Raw genomic sequence first — 20691 nt, forward strand, 5'->3', positions numbered from 1 at the left:
ATATCCCTCAGGATCCCGCTGGCCTGGGGTAAGCCCACGTGACAGTCTCATTCTGGAGAAGCCAGCTGTCACTGAGGCCGAGGACAGAAAAAAATAAATGAGCTCCTTGTTTGGTTCAGGACACAGGATGCTTGAATAGGGACAGAATCCACTGGGTGCTAAAGAATTAAAGAATACAAAATACTAAAAGAAAGCAAGCACGTCATAGACACCAGTATACCTTGGTGTGGTGGAAGATGTTAAGTAGATTTTAAATCCCACCACCCTGCTCACATCTACGGGTCATTGCTGCTGTTGTCCCTAACACTTTCCTCAGCATCGCTGACAAGTAATGTTTTTTAGTTTAATTCATGGTACTTTCTAGCCCAACCCACAAACGCCCTTCTAACTTCTTTCCAGGAAAAAGAAATGGCACAGGTGTTTTGTTTGTTTTGGTTTCAGGTTTTTGGTACTAGGGATTGCACCCAGAGGCGCTTTACCACGGAACCACATTCCCGGCCCCTTTTATTTATTTGCTATTGTTGTTGTTGTTGTTGTTTTGAGACAGGGTCTCTCTAAGTTGCTGAGGGTCTTGCTAAATTGCCAAGGCTGGCCTTGAACTTGTGGTCCTCCTGCCTCAGCCTCCCAAGTTACAGGGATGGCAGACTGTGCCCCTGTGCCAAGCCTGTGCAGTTTTGTAGACATTCTGTATTACACGCATGCATGCATGCATGCACACGCACATACATGCACAATCTTTCAAACACTTAATTTTACAGTCTAAGAAAGTATCAGTCATGTAAGATCATGCCCTGGGTGCCTGGATGTTTTACTTATTCTTGATTTTGCTTTTCTCCCAGTGGCCTTGTGACTTGGTCTGCATTAAATGGTTTGCCAAGGGAGGGCGTTGACTCTCACCCACCCCAGAAGGCTGTTGGCACGTGCAGTTCCTGCAGTGCCCATCTGCTTCACAGTCACCTGTCTTCACATCCGGCCTCCCTTCTCCACGGCCACCACCACTTCCCCAAAGCTCAGGGAAAGCCATCTCAGGAAGGACTTTCCTCAGTCCCAGGGCACCTTGCACGTCTCCTAGGTCTCTAGGAATCTGTGGGATAATTTTTCTAACCCACGAATGCCCTGAAAGTCCTCTAAGGCTACCGTGCTAGCCAGTGGAGTAGGGACTTCTGCGGCAGAGCCCCGGCTGGGGAAACCTGGGCCTGTGCAATGGCTCCCTTTGGGCCCCAGTCTGCTCCCTGACCTGATCCATTATAAACTTTCCATTGTGGGAGAGAAAGAAAAACAAGAGGTGAACATCAGTTCCTAAAATCAGAAATCAGATAACCCGACTTCCTCCTCTCTTCCGCCTCGCCCCACACGCGTAGCTGATCTGGGTCTGCTGTCCTCCGAGGAGGCTGCGTACAGCTCACTCACGGGACCCGTGGGACTTCTGGCCTCGGATCTGACACTACTCCAAGAGGAGGGAGACCTCTGGGGATCGTTGAGGTTTTAGAAGACAGGGCTTATTTCAGTCAGGTTTAGACATGGAAGGTCCGAAGTCCCAAGCTGTCACCTCTGGTTGGCCCAGAGCCGGGCAGATCCCTGGAGATTGGTTTTCACTGCCATTTACTTGTGCTCGTAAGTCTAGGGGGACCAAAATGGGAGTCCAAAGATTGTCACTTGGCTTTGTTTTATTGTGTACCCTCTTCCTTTTCATCTGGTCAAATAGCTACAAACTAAAGCAAAGCTGGGCCCAAGTCAAACAGGTTGATCTTTTCCCAGTTTCAAAACTCTGTAGAACCCCACCCCCCCATGGGTTCTTACTTTCTCCTGCATACTGAATGTTGTTTTTTTTTTTCTAAATTTGTTGTCTTTTTAATGTATTCATTAATTTACTTTGATTGCTAAACAAAAACGTCTAGTGGTATAAAAAAATGCTGAGATTTAAAAAAAAAAAAAAAAACATGCTCAGACAGTTTCTTCTGAAACTTATTTTCTAGGCTTTAAATGGCTAAAGGGGCCCCTTGGTCAGCAGTCAGCTCAGCCCTCAGCTGAGGTTCGGTTTGCCGCCCCTCCTTGCCTGGCCCCAGCAGCAGCCCTTGCTCTGTCCACACCTGAGCACATAATGGACACCCTCTGATGGTGGCACCCTCAAGAATGACATCACAGGCTTTTCCTGGCCTCTTTTCCAGTTGCCTTACGGGGTTGTCTTAGCAGCTTCTGCCTGAGAATTCATGACACTGGGTTTGTAAATGGCTTTGAACTAAAGGTATAGATTCCATGGGCAGCAGTTGGGCACCCTGCCCCTCAGAGGGACCGCAGGAAGGCATGTAGGAGACGAAGGCCCATGCTGTGTCACCTCTGGCACAGAATGGCCCCCTTAGTGACTCAGCAGGATCCTGTAGGGTCAGAAGTGTGAGGACAGCACCAGTAATGAGGAGGGCTGGCCCCGAGAGAATCAAACCTGACCGCAGGAAAAGGCGGAAAGCTCAAGTGTTTGCCTAACTAATTAACCCTATGGGGGAACTTGGGACGTGCCCTTCACGTCCTCATTTGTAAACCAAGGTGGTGGTCGGTGGTCTCTGCCAATATTAACCAGGTGTCCTGGGCTGCCTCTGGGGTGGACTCCCCGGCTACTTTCCTTTCTTTCTCTCTCCCACCTACAAACGTGGCTGACTGGGGTCCCCCATCCGATTCTTCTTATCTGCCTCCCAGTTTATTCTCTGATAGATTAATTCATAGTGAGGTACTAATGGCTAACTAGTTTCATAGGTTTTTGTCTCTGGGAAGTTTGCATGTTCACGAATCCTACCCGTCGGGGGATCTCTCCTCTCCTGGGTCTTGCTGTCTGCCTCCCAACCTATAACTGATAGAGTAATTCATATTAAGCTATTAATGGCAGACTAGTTTAATCTAAAAGAAATTTGCATTGTTAAACAAAATTCCAAGAGGGAGACAGGAACTTTAAAGGAAGGAGTAGCAATGGTGGAGGATTCCGGGCTTCTGTGGCTCCGGTGACCTATCCCACAGCAGGACGTGGACATTTTTTGTGCTGCCCCTATACAAGGTTCTAATCCCCAAAGGCAGTCAAGGCTGCAAAGTCTTGCCCTGGGGGTGTCAATCAGGACCTGAGCTCTGCTCAGAACCCCACTCTGTTCCATGGGCAGTGTTGTCACCGTCAGTGTGATCTGGCTATGTGGGGTGGGACTGATTACCAGTCAGTCCCCACCCCCATTCCTATGCACAGGGGTCTCCCTCTTTTGAAGATCTGTCCATACTTAGACAATGAGAAGCCACCGAGGTATCAAGTGTGCAATGCAGCCAAGTAATTATCAAAATGCAACTTCATAATTGTGATTGCAAAATGAAAAAAAAACAGGTATTCTTAATACCACATGTTAATACCAAATCAACTTCTGGTCTCCTTACACCAATGTCATAATAAACACAGTGGTGGGAATCACAGGTCTTCTATGACATGCGTTGGCATGACGTGATTTTTTTTTCCAAGTCCGACAATACTGTATTGATATGTGTGCTTCCGTAGATACCAAGGACTTCTTCCAAAGCACAGAGGGAAGTGATGATCTACCCAAGGTCATTGATTAGCTGAGAAGAAGAGATAAGCCCATATTCTCTGCCCCTAGAATATCTATCTGCTCCCTTCCCAGAACCTCTTGCTTCCGCTCTTTAAAACTCTGCCAAGTCAGTCACCCACATTTTAAGCCGAGAACGTTTTTTAAGCTCTGAAGTCTTCTAAGACACCCCTTACTAGCCTAAATGCAGGCAATTGTACCCCACACTCTGGCCTCACACATGTTCTGTGGACTTCTTGGAAGATTCAAAGAATTAATGGAATCAGGGTTTGCGAAAGGTGAGCGGTTTGAAATTCCCCTTGGCGCAGCCTGCCGGCCTGGTTTTCTCTCTGCACCGGGTGCAGGCCTGCCTTGCCATCCACCCCACAGTGCACCGGACACTGGGGCCACATGGCCATGAGCCCTTCGGTCTCTGGAGGCTCCAGGGGCTGTGAGTGAGGCCCACCTTCTTGTCCAGAGAAAGGAAGCTCCCTCCTCCTCAGAGGCCAAACTTCCTTGCTTTGTCACACATTTCTCAGCCCAGCATCTCGGCCTGGGGAGCCAGAACCCACCTGGCACAAGGTCACCCTGCTCACTATGGGTTTAAAGCAGCGCAGGTAGTTTGGAAGTGTCCCCGTAGGCAGAAGGGTGGCCGGGGAAGGCGACGGGAGCGCCCTCGTCCCCTTTTCAAATGGAGGTCCCTGGACTAGACCAGCTGTGGTTCCAAGGAAGCACCCGTGTGTGACCTGCTGCCCTGAAATCAAAAGCATCTTCACTGTTTCTTTCAGCTCGGAATGAACAAGAGGAACAGGAGGAGAAAAGAGAGATCAAGAGGCGACTAACTCGAAAGGTGAGACCCTTCTCCAAGCCGATCTCAGGGACAGAGAGGGTGGGCTGCCCAGGACTCCGGGGCCTCAAAGCCACAAGTCCCAGTGATTCCCCTCCTTGGGTGTCAGATCCCACAGCTCTGACCCTGCGAGACCTCTCCAGGGCTGGTAGTCAGCCCAGCTTCCTGACCCTCTGTCCTTTGGCTGGTGACGTTCAACCCTGCTCGATTGATCACACACAGACACTCCCCGCCACCCCAAACTTCTTGAGGTCTGTTGCATTGTATTATCAAATTACACTAAATATTTTGTTTTTAAAAATTCATTATAGGACTTGCAGCTGTAGCTCAGTCAGATGCTTGGAATTCATGGGATTCCAGGCTAAATCCCTAGCACCAGGAAGAAAAACAAAAAAAATACATAACCCTGTCAGGCCATCTGAAACTCATTATCAAAATTAGTCATCCTCATGTAACATTGTTATTTGCTAGGATCCTAGAAGGTGTGAATTTTCCTTGCCTCTGGACACAATCTTTCCTCATTAGTACTTAAGAACTATTTGACTTCGTTATACTACATACAATTTGCATTATTGGATTAGGAAAATGCCAGAAGTCTGGAAAATTTAATGAAGATGTTTGAAAAGCACTTAGAGTCACAAAGCTCAAATTTTTATTTTATTTTTAGCCTCCAAAATAGATGGTTTGGCACTGCGGTGTAGACCCCACGTGGATCTCACACTACATGAGTGGCCTCTTGAATAATAAACTTGTGGCTATTCTTGGATAGCTGTTGAAAAGTTTAATTAATTGGTGACGCACAGGATAGAACACTATCTCTGTCTAACTAAAGTGTTTTTAATCAGCCCCCTACAGTGACCATCTTAGAGAGAGGCACTCCACTTTTAAAGATGGTAAAGAGACCCATTAAAATTAATTTTTTAAAAAAACTTATTAATGCATTTTTATTCTTAGAAATGTTATTATAAAGAAGAGACTCTGAGGTCCTGAAACAGCATTTATGAAGGGGATATCTTCAATCGCCAACACTTTGCCTAAAAGTGTCCCAAATATCTAGTGACAAGTCAAACACCAACCCAATTAAAAGAAAATAGGGTCTGAAGGGTCAGGTGACTGGCGGGTGCTACCTTGGTGGGGACCTCTCTTGGGCCAGTTGCTGTTACCTATCAAGGTCTGACCCCGACATCCTCCAGAGCCCCTGGTCTTGGTACATATGGCACATTTATTCCTGAGACTGAGTGGTGGGAAGGACAGAAGAAATACATGGGCTTCTTCTAAATGTGTCCTTGAACAGATAAGGGTATGAAGAAAGAGCCTAGTGATAACCTCTCATTTCTGATATAGAAACATCTAGAAGCTCTGGAAAAAAAAGAAAAGGTTTAAATCTGCTTTGGAGCAAGTTCATCAGAGTTGATTACTGAAACCCCAAAATTCTCTGAAATTTGACTTATTGCATGATTTCATGGTGGGCAAGAGAAAAGGGCTGCTTCCCACACCCATCTCCCCTGGGGTGGGTAATACATGGAGATCCATTAGCCCCAAATAGCCACTGAATTTTGCATGTCCCCCAATAATTGCTTTTTCCCCTTGACTCCCCTCCCCCTCTCCCCAGGGAACTGGCCTTGAGGTACCCTCCCGGGAGTCAGGGAGAAACAGTGAGTGTGAGCTGAGGGGTGGCTACTGATGAGGAGAGGCTGGGCCAAGGGGAAGCAGCCTTCACATCTGTCCCTGTAGAGATGTGGCGCCTGCCGGCAGGTGGGAACCCACATCCTGTCCCGGCTCTGGGCAAGCTCCTTTCTCTTGATCCTTTATCACACCAGGACCAGATGCCAAGAGTGGTGGCTGCTTTTCCTTGCCTTGCGCTCAGCCCAAGGATCTCCTCAACCAACTTTAATTTACTTTTAATGTGCTAGGGAGAAACATGAAACCCAGCGGCTAATGGGGATGATAGCAAGAGACCAAGTCACTGCTGTGGACCAAATGGAGAATAACCTCAAAATTACATACTTACAAAAAATGACTCCAAAAAGAAAAAAAAAAAAAAAAAAAGAGGGTCTAGTTAGCTGAATGGACGGCCAGATGCATGGATGGATGGGAGGAGAGAACACGGGAAGGAAAGAGAAGGAACGCACGAGGGTTTAGGCTGTATTGATTTGGGGAATCTGAGTCGGCTATGTTTTTCCTGCATATTTGCTTCCACATATAGATATAGCTGCTACCGACCCCTGCCCCACCCCTACTCTCAGTCCATCATCCCAGAAAACTTGACACTGGCCACAGGGATCATTTCCTTAGCATCCAAGACAGGACCTCAAGATGCCCCCAGGACTGCGGCCAGCCACAGGCTAATGGCACATCTTCTGAGCTCCATGTGGTCAGGGGACAAGCCCACAGTCACAGAGGAGAGACCTGGAGACAGCTGGCGTCAGGGTCCACCCTCCACCTGAGACTGAGGGGCAGCAGTTGGAGCTTTCCTCACTCGTCCCCTCCCAGCACGAGGGTACAGCACCTTCCCCATCAGGCATGGTGGTGCCTAAGCCCCGTGGGACCCGGGCACGACCCTCTCTGCCCTTCAGTCCTTTACACTGAGTTCTCTGTCCCCTCAGGACTCTGCCATAGACAGACTATTAGTAAAACCCAGCTCATGATTTCTAGGAAGATAAATTCCAAAATCGGGGCTTTTTCTGAGTCACATATACAAAATCATATTGTGTATCCAGTGCCCCAGGGATAGGCCCTGGGAGTTCTGAGTGGGGGTCTGATCGTCCAGGCTCCATATGGGAAACATTAAGCGTCTTGTACCAATTCCCCCTGTTCTCACATGTTGGAGAGCACATTGGGTGTCAGGATTAGGCTGTCTGCCCTGGGAAGCCTCCTGCAGCTGCCACCTGACCGACTGGGACCCCCTAGGGGTGGCGACATGCAGTCAGGCCAGTGGGCCAGCTCCCCGAGCCGAGGTGGCTGGCCCCAGAACTTCCCACTCCTGGCCCAGAGGAAGATGCAGGCTGCCGCAGGGTGGAGTCAGAGCAGCCCTGGTGGTGGTGGTGGTGGTGGTGGAGGAGGAGGAGGAGGTGGGGGGTGGGCGTTCGGTGGGCCTGAGTGGTAAAACTATCTGACTACGTCGTCTTATATTAATAGCACTGAGCACCATCCAAGGCCTGGAGGGAAAGGTGTTCTTAAATAACACTGGTTGAATGTGAATTGACAGCATCCTCAAAGAGATGACTGTGTCGCCCCAGAAGAAATAAACTGGGGCAGGTGAAGATAATAGAAATGTCAACCCCGCATTGTTCAAGGACAGAGAGAGGGCAATGGGGGCAATATCGGGAGGTGACTAAGTAAACATGGCTTCGTCCTCCCTCTCGCAGTCCTTCCTCACTAGCCCCCGGGGGCCCAGCCACAGCCTTCCGCGGCACGAACATTGAGCTGTGCCTTTGTCCACTGACCTTTCATTGGCCCTTCTTGAGTATGTCTGTACATACACTTTTGTGGGTGTCTAAGACACACGCACATGCACACACATGTGTATGTAAAATGTATTGCAAACCCATCTTGAAGAGAGCCCTCAATTTGCACAGGATGTGGATTCACACGTTCAAAATAAGACAGAATTATTGTACAAGGTGACTGCCATCTGGTGGGTGAAGGACGCAGAAAAGTCCAGAACAGGCACCCACAGCCACACAAAAAGCCAGCCTTCTTACAAAGACCAAAACACAGCAGAACTGTGAAGGAAGAGCCAGGCTGGCGTCAAGCCGTACAGACCCGGAGGTACGGAAAGGGGTTAAAAAGGTCCCAGAGCCCGGAGAAGTCCAGTTCCAGGAGTCGGGAGCCCTGGGTCCCCACAGGGCCCTGCCTGGACTGGCGGTGTGAAGCTGTCCTCTCTGGAGGACCTCATTTTCCACTCCTACAAGTTCATGGATGGACCCTTGGGGTCTCAACTTCTCTCACCGGTTGGGCCCCTCTCTCTTCCCCTCTGCAGCTCAGTCAAAGGCCCACAGTAGAAGAACTTCGAGAAAGGAAAATCCTCATCCGTTTCAGTGACTACGTGGAGGTGGCTGACGCTCAGGATTATGATCGGAGGGCAGACAAGCCGTGGACCCGCCTCACAGCTGCAGACAAAGTAAGCAGAGTGGGTGAAGAGGAGGGAGGGCAGCCCCTGGAGGGTGGCAGCAGGGTCTTGTGTGGGGCTTCTTGCTTGCCACTGGGGAGCCTGATAGACTGCAGTAAAATCTCCACCCTAGCCCACGATGGGCGCTGAGAGCTGGGTTCTAATAGTGCAACTTCCTCCATGCCTTTTCCCAGGAGCTCTGGGTGATCTGCAGGGAGGTCACTGAACGTGTGCTTGACTACTCACAAGACAGACAGTGGTACTGTGCTTGAGTTACAGAAAGAGGAAGGGCACCGTCTTAGTCCATTTTCTGTTGCTATAACAGGATACCTGAGACTGAATGATGTTATAAGGAAAGAAGTTTATTTGGACTCAGTTCTGGAGGTTCTCACTTCCTTCAAAGATTGGGCAGCCACACCTGGTGAGAGCCTCCTGCTGCTCCATTTTATGGCAGAAGTTGGAAAAGGAAGTAGGTACATGTTAGAGACAAAACACAGCGGGTAGCCTTGCTTATGACAGTCCATGCTGGCCGTAACTAGTCCCATTCCTAGATAAAGACATTAGTCCCTCTTCATGATCTGAACACTTCTTAAAGACCCCAACTAAAAGTTCATGGATGGACCCTTGGGGTCTCAGCTCCTCTCACTGGCTGGGCCCCTTTCTCTTCCCCTCTGCAGCTCAGCCAAAGGCCCACAGTAGAAATTGAGTTTCCACCACGTGAACTTCTCAGGGACACATTCACACTAGGGCAGGCAGCCTGGGAGGGGGTGCCCAGAGGGACAGAATGACACTGGTCTAGGCACAGAACAGTTCAAGAGCATGAGGCTGCAGGCTCATCACAGACCTTCACATGAAGGGCTCTGTCCTCTGCACCCAGGAGGGGACATTCAAAGCTCAGGAAGGCGCAGTCAGTGTGTCTGCCATTCTTGTAACCTAAGGGGACAAAGAGAGAGCACAGACCTTAAGGCACATCAAATGCAGGACCTCCTAAGAAAGGCAATCTTGCAAGGTTCTAAAGGACATCTCTGGTGACTTTGCCCCCTTCCAATGAAAAGGTATTTCACACAGTCATGTGGCTTTGTGGAAGAAGAAGGTGTTGTGTGCTGTGCAGTGGAAAGGGGTCCCTCTGTCCCCCCACCCCTTGCCTCCGGCCTCCTAACAGTCTGCTCTCCCTTCCAGGCTGCCATTCGGAAAGAGCTCAATGAATTTAAAAGCACTGAAATGGAAGTTCATGAATTGAGTAGACACTTAACAAGGTCAGTATCAAAGGGTTTCTGTTTGTTCTCCCCCCAACACACACACACACACACACACACACACACACACACACACACACTCACACACACACACACTCTTGAAATTGCAATGTTTACTTCCAAACACAACGTCTCCTGTCTGCTCCCGGGTCACCTGTGGTTGGGTAAGGGCCTGGTGAGGGAAGATGAGAGGTTGGGCAACATGAAGGCCTACTTTAGGTTGCCAGAACTCGCCCAAGGAACGCTGAAGGCCCTGACACGAAGCAACCTTCTCCAAACCTGCTTCTCCCTTCCTTCAAATGAACACTCCGACAAGCCCCAGACTGCTAATTGCCCCGAACCGAGTCGGTTTTTGTGAACAAGCCGAGGAGGAGAGACCCCTGCGTTTACGGCCCATCAGATTCATATGGGCCTTCCCACGCAGACTCACTTCTGCTGCTCTGTGCTGCTGTTCACCCAGACAGCTTTGTGGGATGTCATTTGGGGAAACTGAGGCACGGAGAAATGAAGGTCACATGGCTAGTTAAGAGACAAAGCCACTGACTTGATTCTACTTATTCTCCTTTGGTGGTCATTTAGAGAACCAGGACTTAGCCAATATGTGGAATCTGGACTCAGAGTCACCATCTGGGCCCCTCCCACCTTGCTGCTGAGCCCCCAGGGTCACCAGGGCTGCTCACTCTGGGCCCCAGGAGGTCCAGTTAAACTGTCCCCAAACCAGGGGTGAGTTTGGGTGAAGTTCAGGTACTAGGGGGAGGGTCTGGGAGGCTCGTACCGTCCTGTCACTCTTGCAACCCGGGTGTCTGGGGACGGGAGGGTGGCACTGCCAGGTGCCAGGCCCCGGCGGCCACGCGGTCCTGATGAAGTTCTTTGTCTCCTAGGTTCCATCGACCTTAACAGTTAAATTCCTCTTGAGTGCTATGCTGTCTTCAAAACATAAATTTATAAGAACCATAAGTGCTGGTATTTATTCACTTCCCCATTACGATGTAAATCTTCTGAACTGCCTTTTTTAAAAAAGAAGAAGAAGAAAAATAAAAGGAAACGCAATCAGGATTCTCTGTGCGGAAACGTGATGGTGACCACTGCACGGTCAGAGCTGCTGGCGTCACTGCGGGTACCGAAACGCGTCCCACCGGTGGCAGGGCCCTGGCGGAAGACCTCCCGGAGGCCCAGCGGTCCTCATCCTCGCCATCGGAGCCCGGCAGGCACCACGCTCACCTGGTCTCCAGGGAAACCCTTCCTCATAAGGGTCTGTCACCTGAGTGGAAAGAAGGCGGAGGCATGAGCTTGTCTCAGAGACTGTGCCCAGCTGTCAGTCCGGATGGCCTTCTAGATTTGGCCAGGTGCGCCACGCACTCTGGGGGTCCCCGAGGAGGGAGGTGCTGAGAGCCGGGTGGGCTTCTCCGTGGCCTGGTCCTTTCTCTTCGGCCATCCCCGCAGTGAGCAGAATGGAAGGGCCTTTTCCCAGGGGGTTCTGGGGGAGTCTGTGGCTGTCTGTGGATCCTCAGGTGGGTGCCGTTGGGGCGGAAGTCTGGCAGGCAGCGCCCATCCTGCCCCCTCAGCCTGAGCTGAGCCGCCTCGCAGGAGACTCTGGTTTCAAAAGCGGGAGTTGTCATCTGCTCAGTTCTAATTGATTGGCCCACCCAGTGTCACACAAATGCCATGGCTAAGGTACTCCCATGATGTGCAGACAGCGTGGGGCCATGCAAGCTGGGGTCAGCCCTCGCTCAGGCAGCACAGGCACTAAGTGGAGCCAAACAGAGAAGTCTAGCAAGGCTGGTCGGAAGCTCTGCTTGGCCAGGGTTCATTTTTCCTGTGCACCCAGAGTCGGGGTGGTGTGACTTGGAAGTCATCGGTCCTCTGAGCCCAGGTCCAATGCGTGGAGGCCAGAAGCCCTTCCTGTAAGCCTGGCTCCCCAGCCACTGAGGGACTGGAGTCCCAGTGCCACTCTATGGCCTCCTGTTCTCCCTTCTTTGCACTGAAAAGCTTCCACAGAGAAGCCCAGATTTCAGCACGTGCCAGGTTTGGGCAGATGCCAGGCACGCCTGCCAAAGTGTCCCTCTCTTCCTGCTCCATTGATCCAGAGAGAGGCCTGTCTCTCTTGTGATGCAGGGTGATTGGAGATGAGTCTCCAACCGTCGTCCTGCACACCGGGACCACAGAGAAGCAATACTCTGTCGGCAGGGACACCGGGGTTGGGTGTGCGGTGAAGTAAGGACACCCACAAACCCTACCCAGGATCCCAGCGAGGCCCAGAACACCCATTTTTCTTTCCGAGCAGAGCTCTCCCTGCCTTCTGTGGAGGATCCAGAGCCACCATGGTCCCTCTAGGCCCTGGCTCGCTCTCCACCCCACGCGCCCAGGGTTTAGAAGGATGCCAGCTGCCGGCCTGGCCATCCCAAAAGAGAGTCAACAAGTCCCCACTCAAACCAGGGGGGACCAGGAAACCTTGGGATGCAACACCCATCTCTGGGGCTGTTGAATTTTCTACAGCCTTAACGGCTCCGTGGGCAGCACCAAGCAGGAGCCAGACAGATGTGGGGGAGAGCTCAGGGCAGCTCTGCAGGCAGTGCCCCCAGCCGCTGGTCTCCTTGCGCCTCTGGAGCGTGCACGCCTCTGCCCAGCCCAAGGGCAGACACCATCACCATCACTGGACACCATCACTAGATCTTTCTTTTTTCTTTGAATGTTGAATCTGAATAGTTCCTGCAGTCGGGAGAGGTATTCAGGGAAAATGTCTTCCCGAAAGGCTTACTGACAGTTTGAATGTTCGAATGGAATGACAGATGACGCTTGGCTCCTGTGTTGAACTTCTCTAGGGCAGGTGGGGCAGGCACCCCTTCAAGGCGGAGGTGCCTGCCTGCCCGGGCTTGAGGCCCGCACTCCCTCTAACCAGCAGCTGAGCTTCAAAAGTGGCACGTGGTGCCCTGTGGCCTGACAGTCGGGCCTGCCCCTGGCCAGGAGTGAGTCCTCAGGGAATACATTCCGCTGACTAGACTCCTCCTACCAAGGCCCCTGGCATCTCTGCTGGCCTTGGGTCTTGGGCCTTCAAATTCCCTAGGAATAGAAAGACCAAATCCCGCTCCCTGTAGCCAGCCAGCAGCCCGGGTGGGCCACCCAAAGTGCCCTAGGGTTGCAGTCCACTTCCTGCATGGAGGAAACCGAACGCCACTTCCACTCCTCCTCCTGCAGGGCACCCTTTCCCAGAAGTCACTTTCTCTGACTGAGGGGTGCACCTCCCAGTCCCTGAAAGGCCACCCACCTTCAGGATCAGCTCTCTCAAGCCCACTCTAGGTGGCTCTTAGCCTCAGCAACCCCAGGGGCCTGCAGGACAGGGCCTCTGCTGTCTCCCTGTAAACCTCCAGGTCTTTAGAGAGATCATCTACCCACATTTTTCTGGCCACATTGTCATGACACCGAAGCAACTTGTGCTACCTTCCAAGATGACAATTGGGGGCAGGGGGAAGAGATGGGATAGATGGTTTAAAATGCATCACTTTTCTGGAAGTACTGCAGTTTTGGAGTTGGTGCATGTACGTTCCCAGTGGGGCATGGTGTCATCTGGATTCGTGGGAGAGGGAAGCGTGTATTATCTCAAATTCTGTCCCTCTCGAAATTAGACATGGCTCCAAGCCCAACCCCAACCCCCGCTTAATGAAAAAAGACGCAGCCATTGGCCAACTTCTTTTCTCAAAATTCTGATAACCTCATCCCCAAGGCCCCCGAGCCCTGTAACACTTTTGAAACATTCGCCTTTCTGTCCGATTAGAGAAACTACCAACGACGAGGCGTTGAACGTGAGGAATGCTTTGGGTTTATTTTTCTCCCGCTTTATGAACATGTATTTATATTTGCCGAATGAACATCGTGGTGTGTGGCTTCCATGAAGGGAGCTGCAGGCTCCCCCGTGCACGGCCGGTGGGTAAAGGTCACCTGCCATGACTTTTCCTTCCCGTTGGTCTGTTAACCCCCAAACCGGTTGCTTTCTCCAGTTGCTTCCTGGGTGTGTGTACATAGTTTGTCTTTGTATAGGAGTGAGTGTGGCGACCGTCAATCCGTGCCCTCCCGGGCTCCACTTCACAGATGACGGCTGTATGAGGGAGACGATGTACATACGACACAAATTAAACTGGATCTCTACGGCCTCGGTTTTGTACATACAGAAACTGCATGGTATTTAAATTATTGTTTGTCTCTGATGATGTATGCAGTTTCTCTAAAAACAAACCAAAACAAAAAAGTCTAAAAAAAAAAATTGACTCCTGTGTGTTTTATCATCCATCAGAAGGAAACACCAAGATAGACTGTTGGGCTGGGGAAGGTGGGTTGGTCCTCATCAGCAAAACAGGGCCAGTCAGGGAACACGTGGGGCCACCTCCTGTACCAGGAAATGCTGGGGAAGGAAGTTTCTAGAAGACTTCTTGTCCACTAGGGAATTGCCCTTAATGTTTGGAATACCTAAAATGGTTTGCCCAACTGTGGTGTCCCTGAATTCCCTGGGTCGGGGAGCTTTTTGTTAACGACTCGGGTCATCTCAGTAGTATTAGGGATCAGATGGTCTTTAGCCATAATGACTTGGGAACCTTTGGGGTTCCTGTCCCTAATGCCCTGTCACTCCATCCATGTCTGTGGATTCCACCAACCCTGGATTAAAAATCAGAATGATCATGCAGACTTTTTTCTTGTCATTATTCCTTAAGCAGCACTGTGTAACGACTACCTACACCGCGTCTATGTGGCACTAGGTAGTAGAAGTCATCTAGAGATGGGCCCAGCACGGAGGAGGGTGTGGGGAATTCAGTGCAGGCCTTTTACTTGCGGGACTTGAGCACTGGTGTCCACAGGGGGAGGGGTGGTCCTGGAACCAACTCCCCCTGGTATAGACAGCTGGACTTCTATATCCTTGAAAAGCCTGGTATTTGTCCAATAAAGCAAAGAGCTTTTTTGCATAACTACCATTGCTAAATTGCCTCTTTGAGGATCTGGGGGGAAACAGGAGCAGCAGCACGAGGAGAGGGGTGAGGTTGCTGGATGACACATCCTTGTCCCAGCAATGGAGGAAACTTTTTTCTAGGGAAGAGGAATAGAGTGGGAGCTGCATACGAATCATCTGGGGCTCTTGTTAAGGTGCAGGTGCCCATCAGCAGGGTGGGTGTGGCCAAAGTCTGCAGGCTTCAGGGCCGCTGGTCCTACTGGGAAAAGGATCAACCTTCTGAGTCATGGGCGCTAGGGAGGACGGCCCAAAGACAGCCACGTTTCCCTGGCAAGGACCTCTGATGACCACAGGCTCTGCCTGTTTCTTTGCTGAGGAACAGCAGCCAAGCCATCGCTGGGTGTCGAATCCTGTGGGATTCGCAGCACGGTGCCAGGCACCTGTGCAGGCCCACAGCCCTGGAGCCTGGAGGCTGAAGCAGCAGGGCGGGTGTGGGACAGCAAGCTTCCAGCTCCCGGCCTGAGTTTTCTCCCTCCCTCTTCCTCTTCTGGCTTATGAACTGCAGAACCTGCCTGCAGCTTTCCAAGGGGGAAAAAGGGCTAAAAAGCAAAAGCTTCGAGAAGCCCCCAAAGGCTCTGCCAGGCAAGAGGGAAAGAAAACGGCCGGGAAGGGGAGGGAGGGTGTGGTCACACAGGCTCCCCACAGAGAGTCATGGCTCTGCTGCTACACCTAACAGGACAGTTTGGGTGACGTCCCTCGATTTCTCCAGGCCTCAGTTTCCTCATCACATCACATGAGACGTTCTCAAGCCTCCTCCAGTTCGTCAGCTCGGGGTTTGGGGAATTTTTAAAACACTAGACTGAGTCTTCAGGAAAGAGGAAGCTGTGGGCAGGCCCACGGGGGCCAGTCTCCTGGAGAAGAGTTGGGATTCCTCTAAGTCGACTGGACTGCAAGTGCCTGCCACAGACTGGTCCCCTGGGGAGCCACCCTTCCCAGTGCCCCTGAGGCCTCATCCTGACGCGGCTTCAACCAGCTATGCCTAAGACCCTGCCCCACATTCCCAAGGTGCCCCACATTTTAAGGTGCATCCCTGGTGGGGTTACTTCTGCCATTAACCCAGAGATCAAGCTGGACACCACACACGCTCTCTGGCTCCCTCTCTACAGGTCCCGAGCCATCTCCCCCACAATCCTGGCTTCCGATGTCTGTCTAAGGCTGCAGCTTGAATCTGCCCTGAGCTCCCCACCCAGCTTTCCCAACATCACAAAGCAGCAGTGTAGCTTAGTGTTAGTGGTGCAGGGCTCTGAGCCCAGAAGGCTTGGGGTCAAGTCCTGGCCCTGGCTCTGGCCCTTCCTGGTTGTGCAACTTGGGGCAAGTTATTTAATTTACCTTGTCTCACTTTCTCATCTGCAAAAGGGGAGTGACTGCACCCAGTGCCTATTCTATGGGGCTGTTGGGAGGATCCGATGTCAGTCTGCCTGACATACAGGTAGGCCTGACTCCCTGTGAGCTCTTTTGTTGGCGTCCGTGTTTCCAGGCAGAGCCTCAAATGCAACATGCCCAGGCTATGACCCTAAATCCCACCTCCCGCCAGTCCCCTCCCTCCTCTCCTATTTCCTGTTGCAGTGACTGGCGTCACCTAAGGTCACCTTCTGCATTCCACTTCCAGCTGGTCCTGAGCACCTGCCAGTGAGTTCTAGAAGCTAATCCTCCCTAGGCAGCCTCCTGCTCTTTAATTAGGCCCTCGTCTCCCACCTGGGCAATGGCAGCCCTGTCTCCTTTCCTGTGGCCTCACTGCGTCTGATCCTGCTGCCAGAGTCACCATTGCCAGACAGACCTGCTCACCCCCTGGTGAAACCCCTCTGCCCGTCTCTGATGAAATCCCAGCTCTGCAGTGTGGCTCCTGACCCTTCTCCAGCCTCCCTTCCCATCCTTTTCCAGTCCCCCTGCATTGGGGTCCCTGAGAAGACCCTTCTGATAAGTGACCCTAGAGGATTGCTAGGGGGCTGTTGATGTGGCCCTGCTGAGGAAGCCACCACAGGGACAACCAGGACTTAACCGGGGACTTGGGAGACTGAGCACCTAAGTTTTCCAGAAGGATTCCAAGAGGGGCCTCACTTAACTGATCTTTAAATCCTCATGGGGAGCCAGGAGATTTGTGGAATGCCCCCCAAAGCCCAGTATGAACAACAGTTGGCACCTGGCACCTTGGCACCCCCGATTTCTGACTCTGGCTGCCTGAACACTCAATTCCTGTAAACACTGCTCCCACGCTGCAGGCCAGGCACCTGCACATTAGTCACTGACCACAAAATCCAGCCCCCGAACAGCAACTTAGAGACACTCAGAGGTGGAGTGGCTTCCAAACCAGATCCCCAAGATTCTGAAGAAACAGCCCCCATGTCCCAGCTAGGCTGAGGCACACACTGCTGTGCTCCCCTGTCCCAGGTTCTCACTTTCTCTGGGTCCATTCAGTTATCCTGGCTGCCTCATCCTGAGGCGGGTCCTCTGGTGCCAGGGACCAGGTAAGACCACCCAGTCTACAGCGGCCCCCACCCCTGTGCTGCCCATCTGTGATCAGGCTGAGTCTCCTGCCATCGGGACCTCCCATGTGCCTCAGACTGACTGGGCACAAAATAACCAAGTAGGTTCAAACAGCAACTCTTTATTCCCGAACTCTCACCAGCACTCTACACACACTTCCCGGGAACACACTCCCTCCACTGAGCTACACCAGCCAATTCTCCCGGAACCGAGAGAACTCCAAAGTAGCAGGCACCCGCCCTAATCCCCGGAGCCGCCCTAATCCCAGAGCAGGGTCACTTTCAACCATTCCCTCTAGCAAAATGCCAGGCATCATTTCGACTAAACTGTGGCTCTCAACACCCATGGCCACTGGACAGCCAGCCAATATTTATGAGTTCCTGCAAGGGAAATAGTGTTGAAAGAGGCCCTGGCGCTGCGTGGGTCCTACCTAGAGCCGCAGCAAAGGCAGCAGAGCAGCAGGCTGCCAGGCAGAGAACACGCCAGATGCTTATTCACTGCATGAGCACCCAGTTCCTTTCCTGGGGACTGTTTTCTGGTAAAAGGGGGGGTTCTCCTCTTAATAAAGGAATGCTCTCCATATTTCATCATGGGAAGCATGACCATCCAGGGTGTCCAGGGGCGACACCCCAGATGAAGGCAGAGGGGCCTTGTTAAATCAATCTGTTTGCAGAAGAGAAGAGATTAGTAAACCCCAAACACAGATGAATGCTCATCCCTCTTCCAGCCAGCTCACGTGCATCCTCCATTGAGCAGGAGACCCGGAGCCCATTGCTCTTCTTCATTCCTGCCTACCAGGAGGTCTCTGAGGTGCAGCCTTTCCTGCGTGGTGACATCATTGCTGCTGTTCCTGTAATAAAAAAAAAAAAAAAAAAAAGAGCAACAGCAGCCGTGGAGGGAAGGAGGGACAGGCTCCCTGATGGGACGTTGCCACTGCCACCTTGTCCTCTGGGGTCTCGGGTTCATGAGAGGCTGCCTCTTTAGAAGACCTGTGTGTTCAGAATCTCCACCCAGAGGACAAGCAGTGCCTGCGGCCACGCAGAGACCTACTGCACGCACTGATTTGGCTACCCTCTGCCCTGCCATGGATGGAATTAGGGGAGAGGCTTTGGTCCCTTTCAGAAGCCCCACGGCCTGTCCCCCATCAGCTGGGCTCACTAAGGGCACATCTGGAGCTTTGTGCTCAACACCTGAGCCTCCCAGAAGACTCGGCCCCACCACAAAGCCCCAGTGTGCTGGCTGTACAGGGCCTGGGGTTAAAATGGCCAAAACACCACCTGCCAAGGGGCTGGCCTCTTCCAGACTGTGTACTGCCTTGTTGTTGGGGTGATGGGGACACTTTCCCAAGCCACTGTTAAAATGCCAACCATCACCTCTGCCGGCCCCCAGCCAAGCCCTCGCCCACTGCTCCACGTCCACCCCACTGAGGCTACAAGAGCCCCTTGTTGGGGCAGGCTCTCCTGGACTCTCCAGCTCGTGCTCCCTGGCTGGGTGACGACAACCCCACAGCAGACAGGACAAACCCCTTCTTTCTTCCTAGAAAAATACAATAACTGGTTCACTGTTTGCCTAACTGAAGTTGGCTCCAAGGAAGGGGCATGGGGCTGGTGTGTGGAGAAGAGCCACTGGTCATTGCAGACCTTATGTCCTGGGTGCCTTTGATCCTCTGTGAGCATATCCTCCCTTTTACGTTTTTTTTAAAAAAAAAAAGGTTACAATTTTGTTTTTAAAGGAAACCTAGAACGTACACTCAGTGCTGTTTGCTTTTATATACATGATCAAGGAGACAGCCCTGCGTGTGCTGTGCGCCGCGTGGGCCTTAATTCAATCCCATTACATTTTTAAATCTAGGAACAGACCACAGTAAGGAAAGGCAGGCTTGCTTCAGACCATCTAGCAGCTGGGCAAAAACCTAAGACCCACTGGAGCGAGCCCTGAGCGGTTCATACTATTTTGGTCTCCGGTCACACCCTGTGCGGAAGTGAGCTCATCTCTTCCTATTTTCAGTTCACTGTGCAATCGTGGTTTTGCGCTCCAGGAACTGGCAACTACACATGAGCAGAAACAGTGCAGGTGCCAGACCAGTTGACTGGGGCGGGGGCAGGGGAAGGCAAAGGATGGTGGTCCCAGGTTTGGTGGCCCTGGGTTTGGAGCACAGCTGAGAGAAATTGGAGGTCTTGGTTTGGACCACTGGGGTGTGGGTGGTTCTGCTGTGATTGAAAACACCTTCCATGGGCTCCCATAAACAGGAGAGCCCATTCTCTCTGATGATCAGTAGGAACCGCTGGCCAGCTTGGAGCACGCTGCTTAGGGACAGTCAGTGGACGGTGGTTTGGAGTCAGCAGCCGTGCAATGGGGGCAGCTGACATGTTCACTGGCAGCCTGGCACTAAGCTCAGGAGCTGGGAGGTGGGTTTCTCAAGGCCCTTCTCAAAGCTGCTGGTGCTGTCCTGGCCTCCCTCCAGACAACCCTCAGGACATCGATACCTCCAGGGACACTTAGCCCAGCTGGTGGCAGTGGAGGCAGCCTGCTCTGCAGTCCTCAGACATCAAGGTGGGCACACAAAAGAAAGTGCCAGAAAGTGTGTCACTGCTGGTGCCACCCTCTGCTCTGTCAGCGTGGCTCTCTGCTTTGCATCCTTCCATCTGTCCCCTGGGTCACTTCCTGAGACACACCCACTCAACACCAGTGCAACAAGTTCTGCACTGGGACATTGTGCCGGTCACTCCAGGGGAGGGGACAGAGGCTTACAAGGAACACAGCACACAGGAAATAGCAGAGTTGAAAACTCCAGGATTCTGACTCAATTCAGTCCTCTTGTCCCCAAATAGCTAACATGTCCTGCAGAGAGGGGTCAGAGGATGATAGTTCTAGACAGAGGGAACCTGTGTCCACCCTGCCAAACTGCATTTGCTCTGGTGGCGTGGGTTAGCATGGGGTTGGGCAGCACTCAGCACTGGAAACTCACTCAACCGTGACTGGAATAAATCATGCTTTGGGCATTTTTAAAAAATTTATTTAAAAGAAGTCTAGAGTTAAGGGAGAGCTTCTGTGATGGCCTTGGGACACCACTGATATGTCACAGATCTATTCTGCCCCCCTGTTTCTGGGGTCCTTTGGGGGAGGTCCCAACCCCAGGGGTCCCAACACACCGGGCTCAGCCACCCATCCCAATGTGCCAGTCAAAGAGACGAGCGTGGTGGAGGCAGGAGAGGAGCTTGAATCAGTGTGGCCGTGCCAGGAGCACAGGTGTCAGGCCACAGTGGCCGACAGAGGTCTGTCTCCATGGACTGGCAGAACCCTGAGGCTTTAGAGAAAGGGGGACAGAGGCAGGGCTGGGGCCTTGCACAGCTGGGCATTCACAGAGCTGGCGGATAGGACATCCTGGCCAGGCTGGTCTGGTTGACCATTATCTCAGGACTGATTCTGTGAAGCTCTGAGAAGGT

At 52.0% G+C, this 20691-nt stretch overlaps 1 protein-coding gene across 11 annotated transcripts in view; it reads left to right on the forward strand.

Moving 5' to 3' along the window:
- Positions 1-14440, forward strand: part of Phactr1 (phosphatase and actin regulator 1) — a 486260-nt gene extending 471820 nt beyond the window's left edge. For all 11 annotated transcript variants that reach the window (XM_040282130.2, XM_040282134.2, XM_040282135.2 and 8 more), the window contains 4 exons: positions 4340-4401; positions 8381-8521; positions 9689-9765; positions 10647-14440. In XM_040282130.2, the coding sequence (XP_040138064.1) occupies positions 4340-4401; positions 8381-8521; positions 9689-9765; positions 10647-10662 (296 nt within the window). In that variant the 3' untranslated portion in view covers positions 10663-14440. The remainder of the gene's footprint in view (positions 1-4339; positions 4402-8380; positions 8522-9688; positions 9766-10646) is intronic.
- Positions 14441-20691: the final 6251 nt, after the last annotated feature.

This window comes from Ictidomys tridecemlineatus, chromosome 8 (genome assembly GCF_052094955.1).
Source record: "Ictidomys tridecemlineatus isolate mIctTri1 chromosome 8, mIctTri1.hap1, whole genome shotgun sequence".
NCBI classification, from domain to species: Eukaryota; Metazoa; Chordata; class Mammalia; order Rodentia; family Sciuridae; genus Ictidomys; species Ictidomys tridecemlineatus.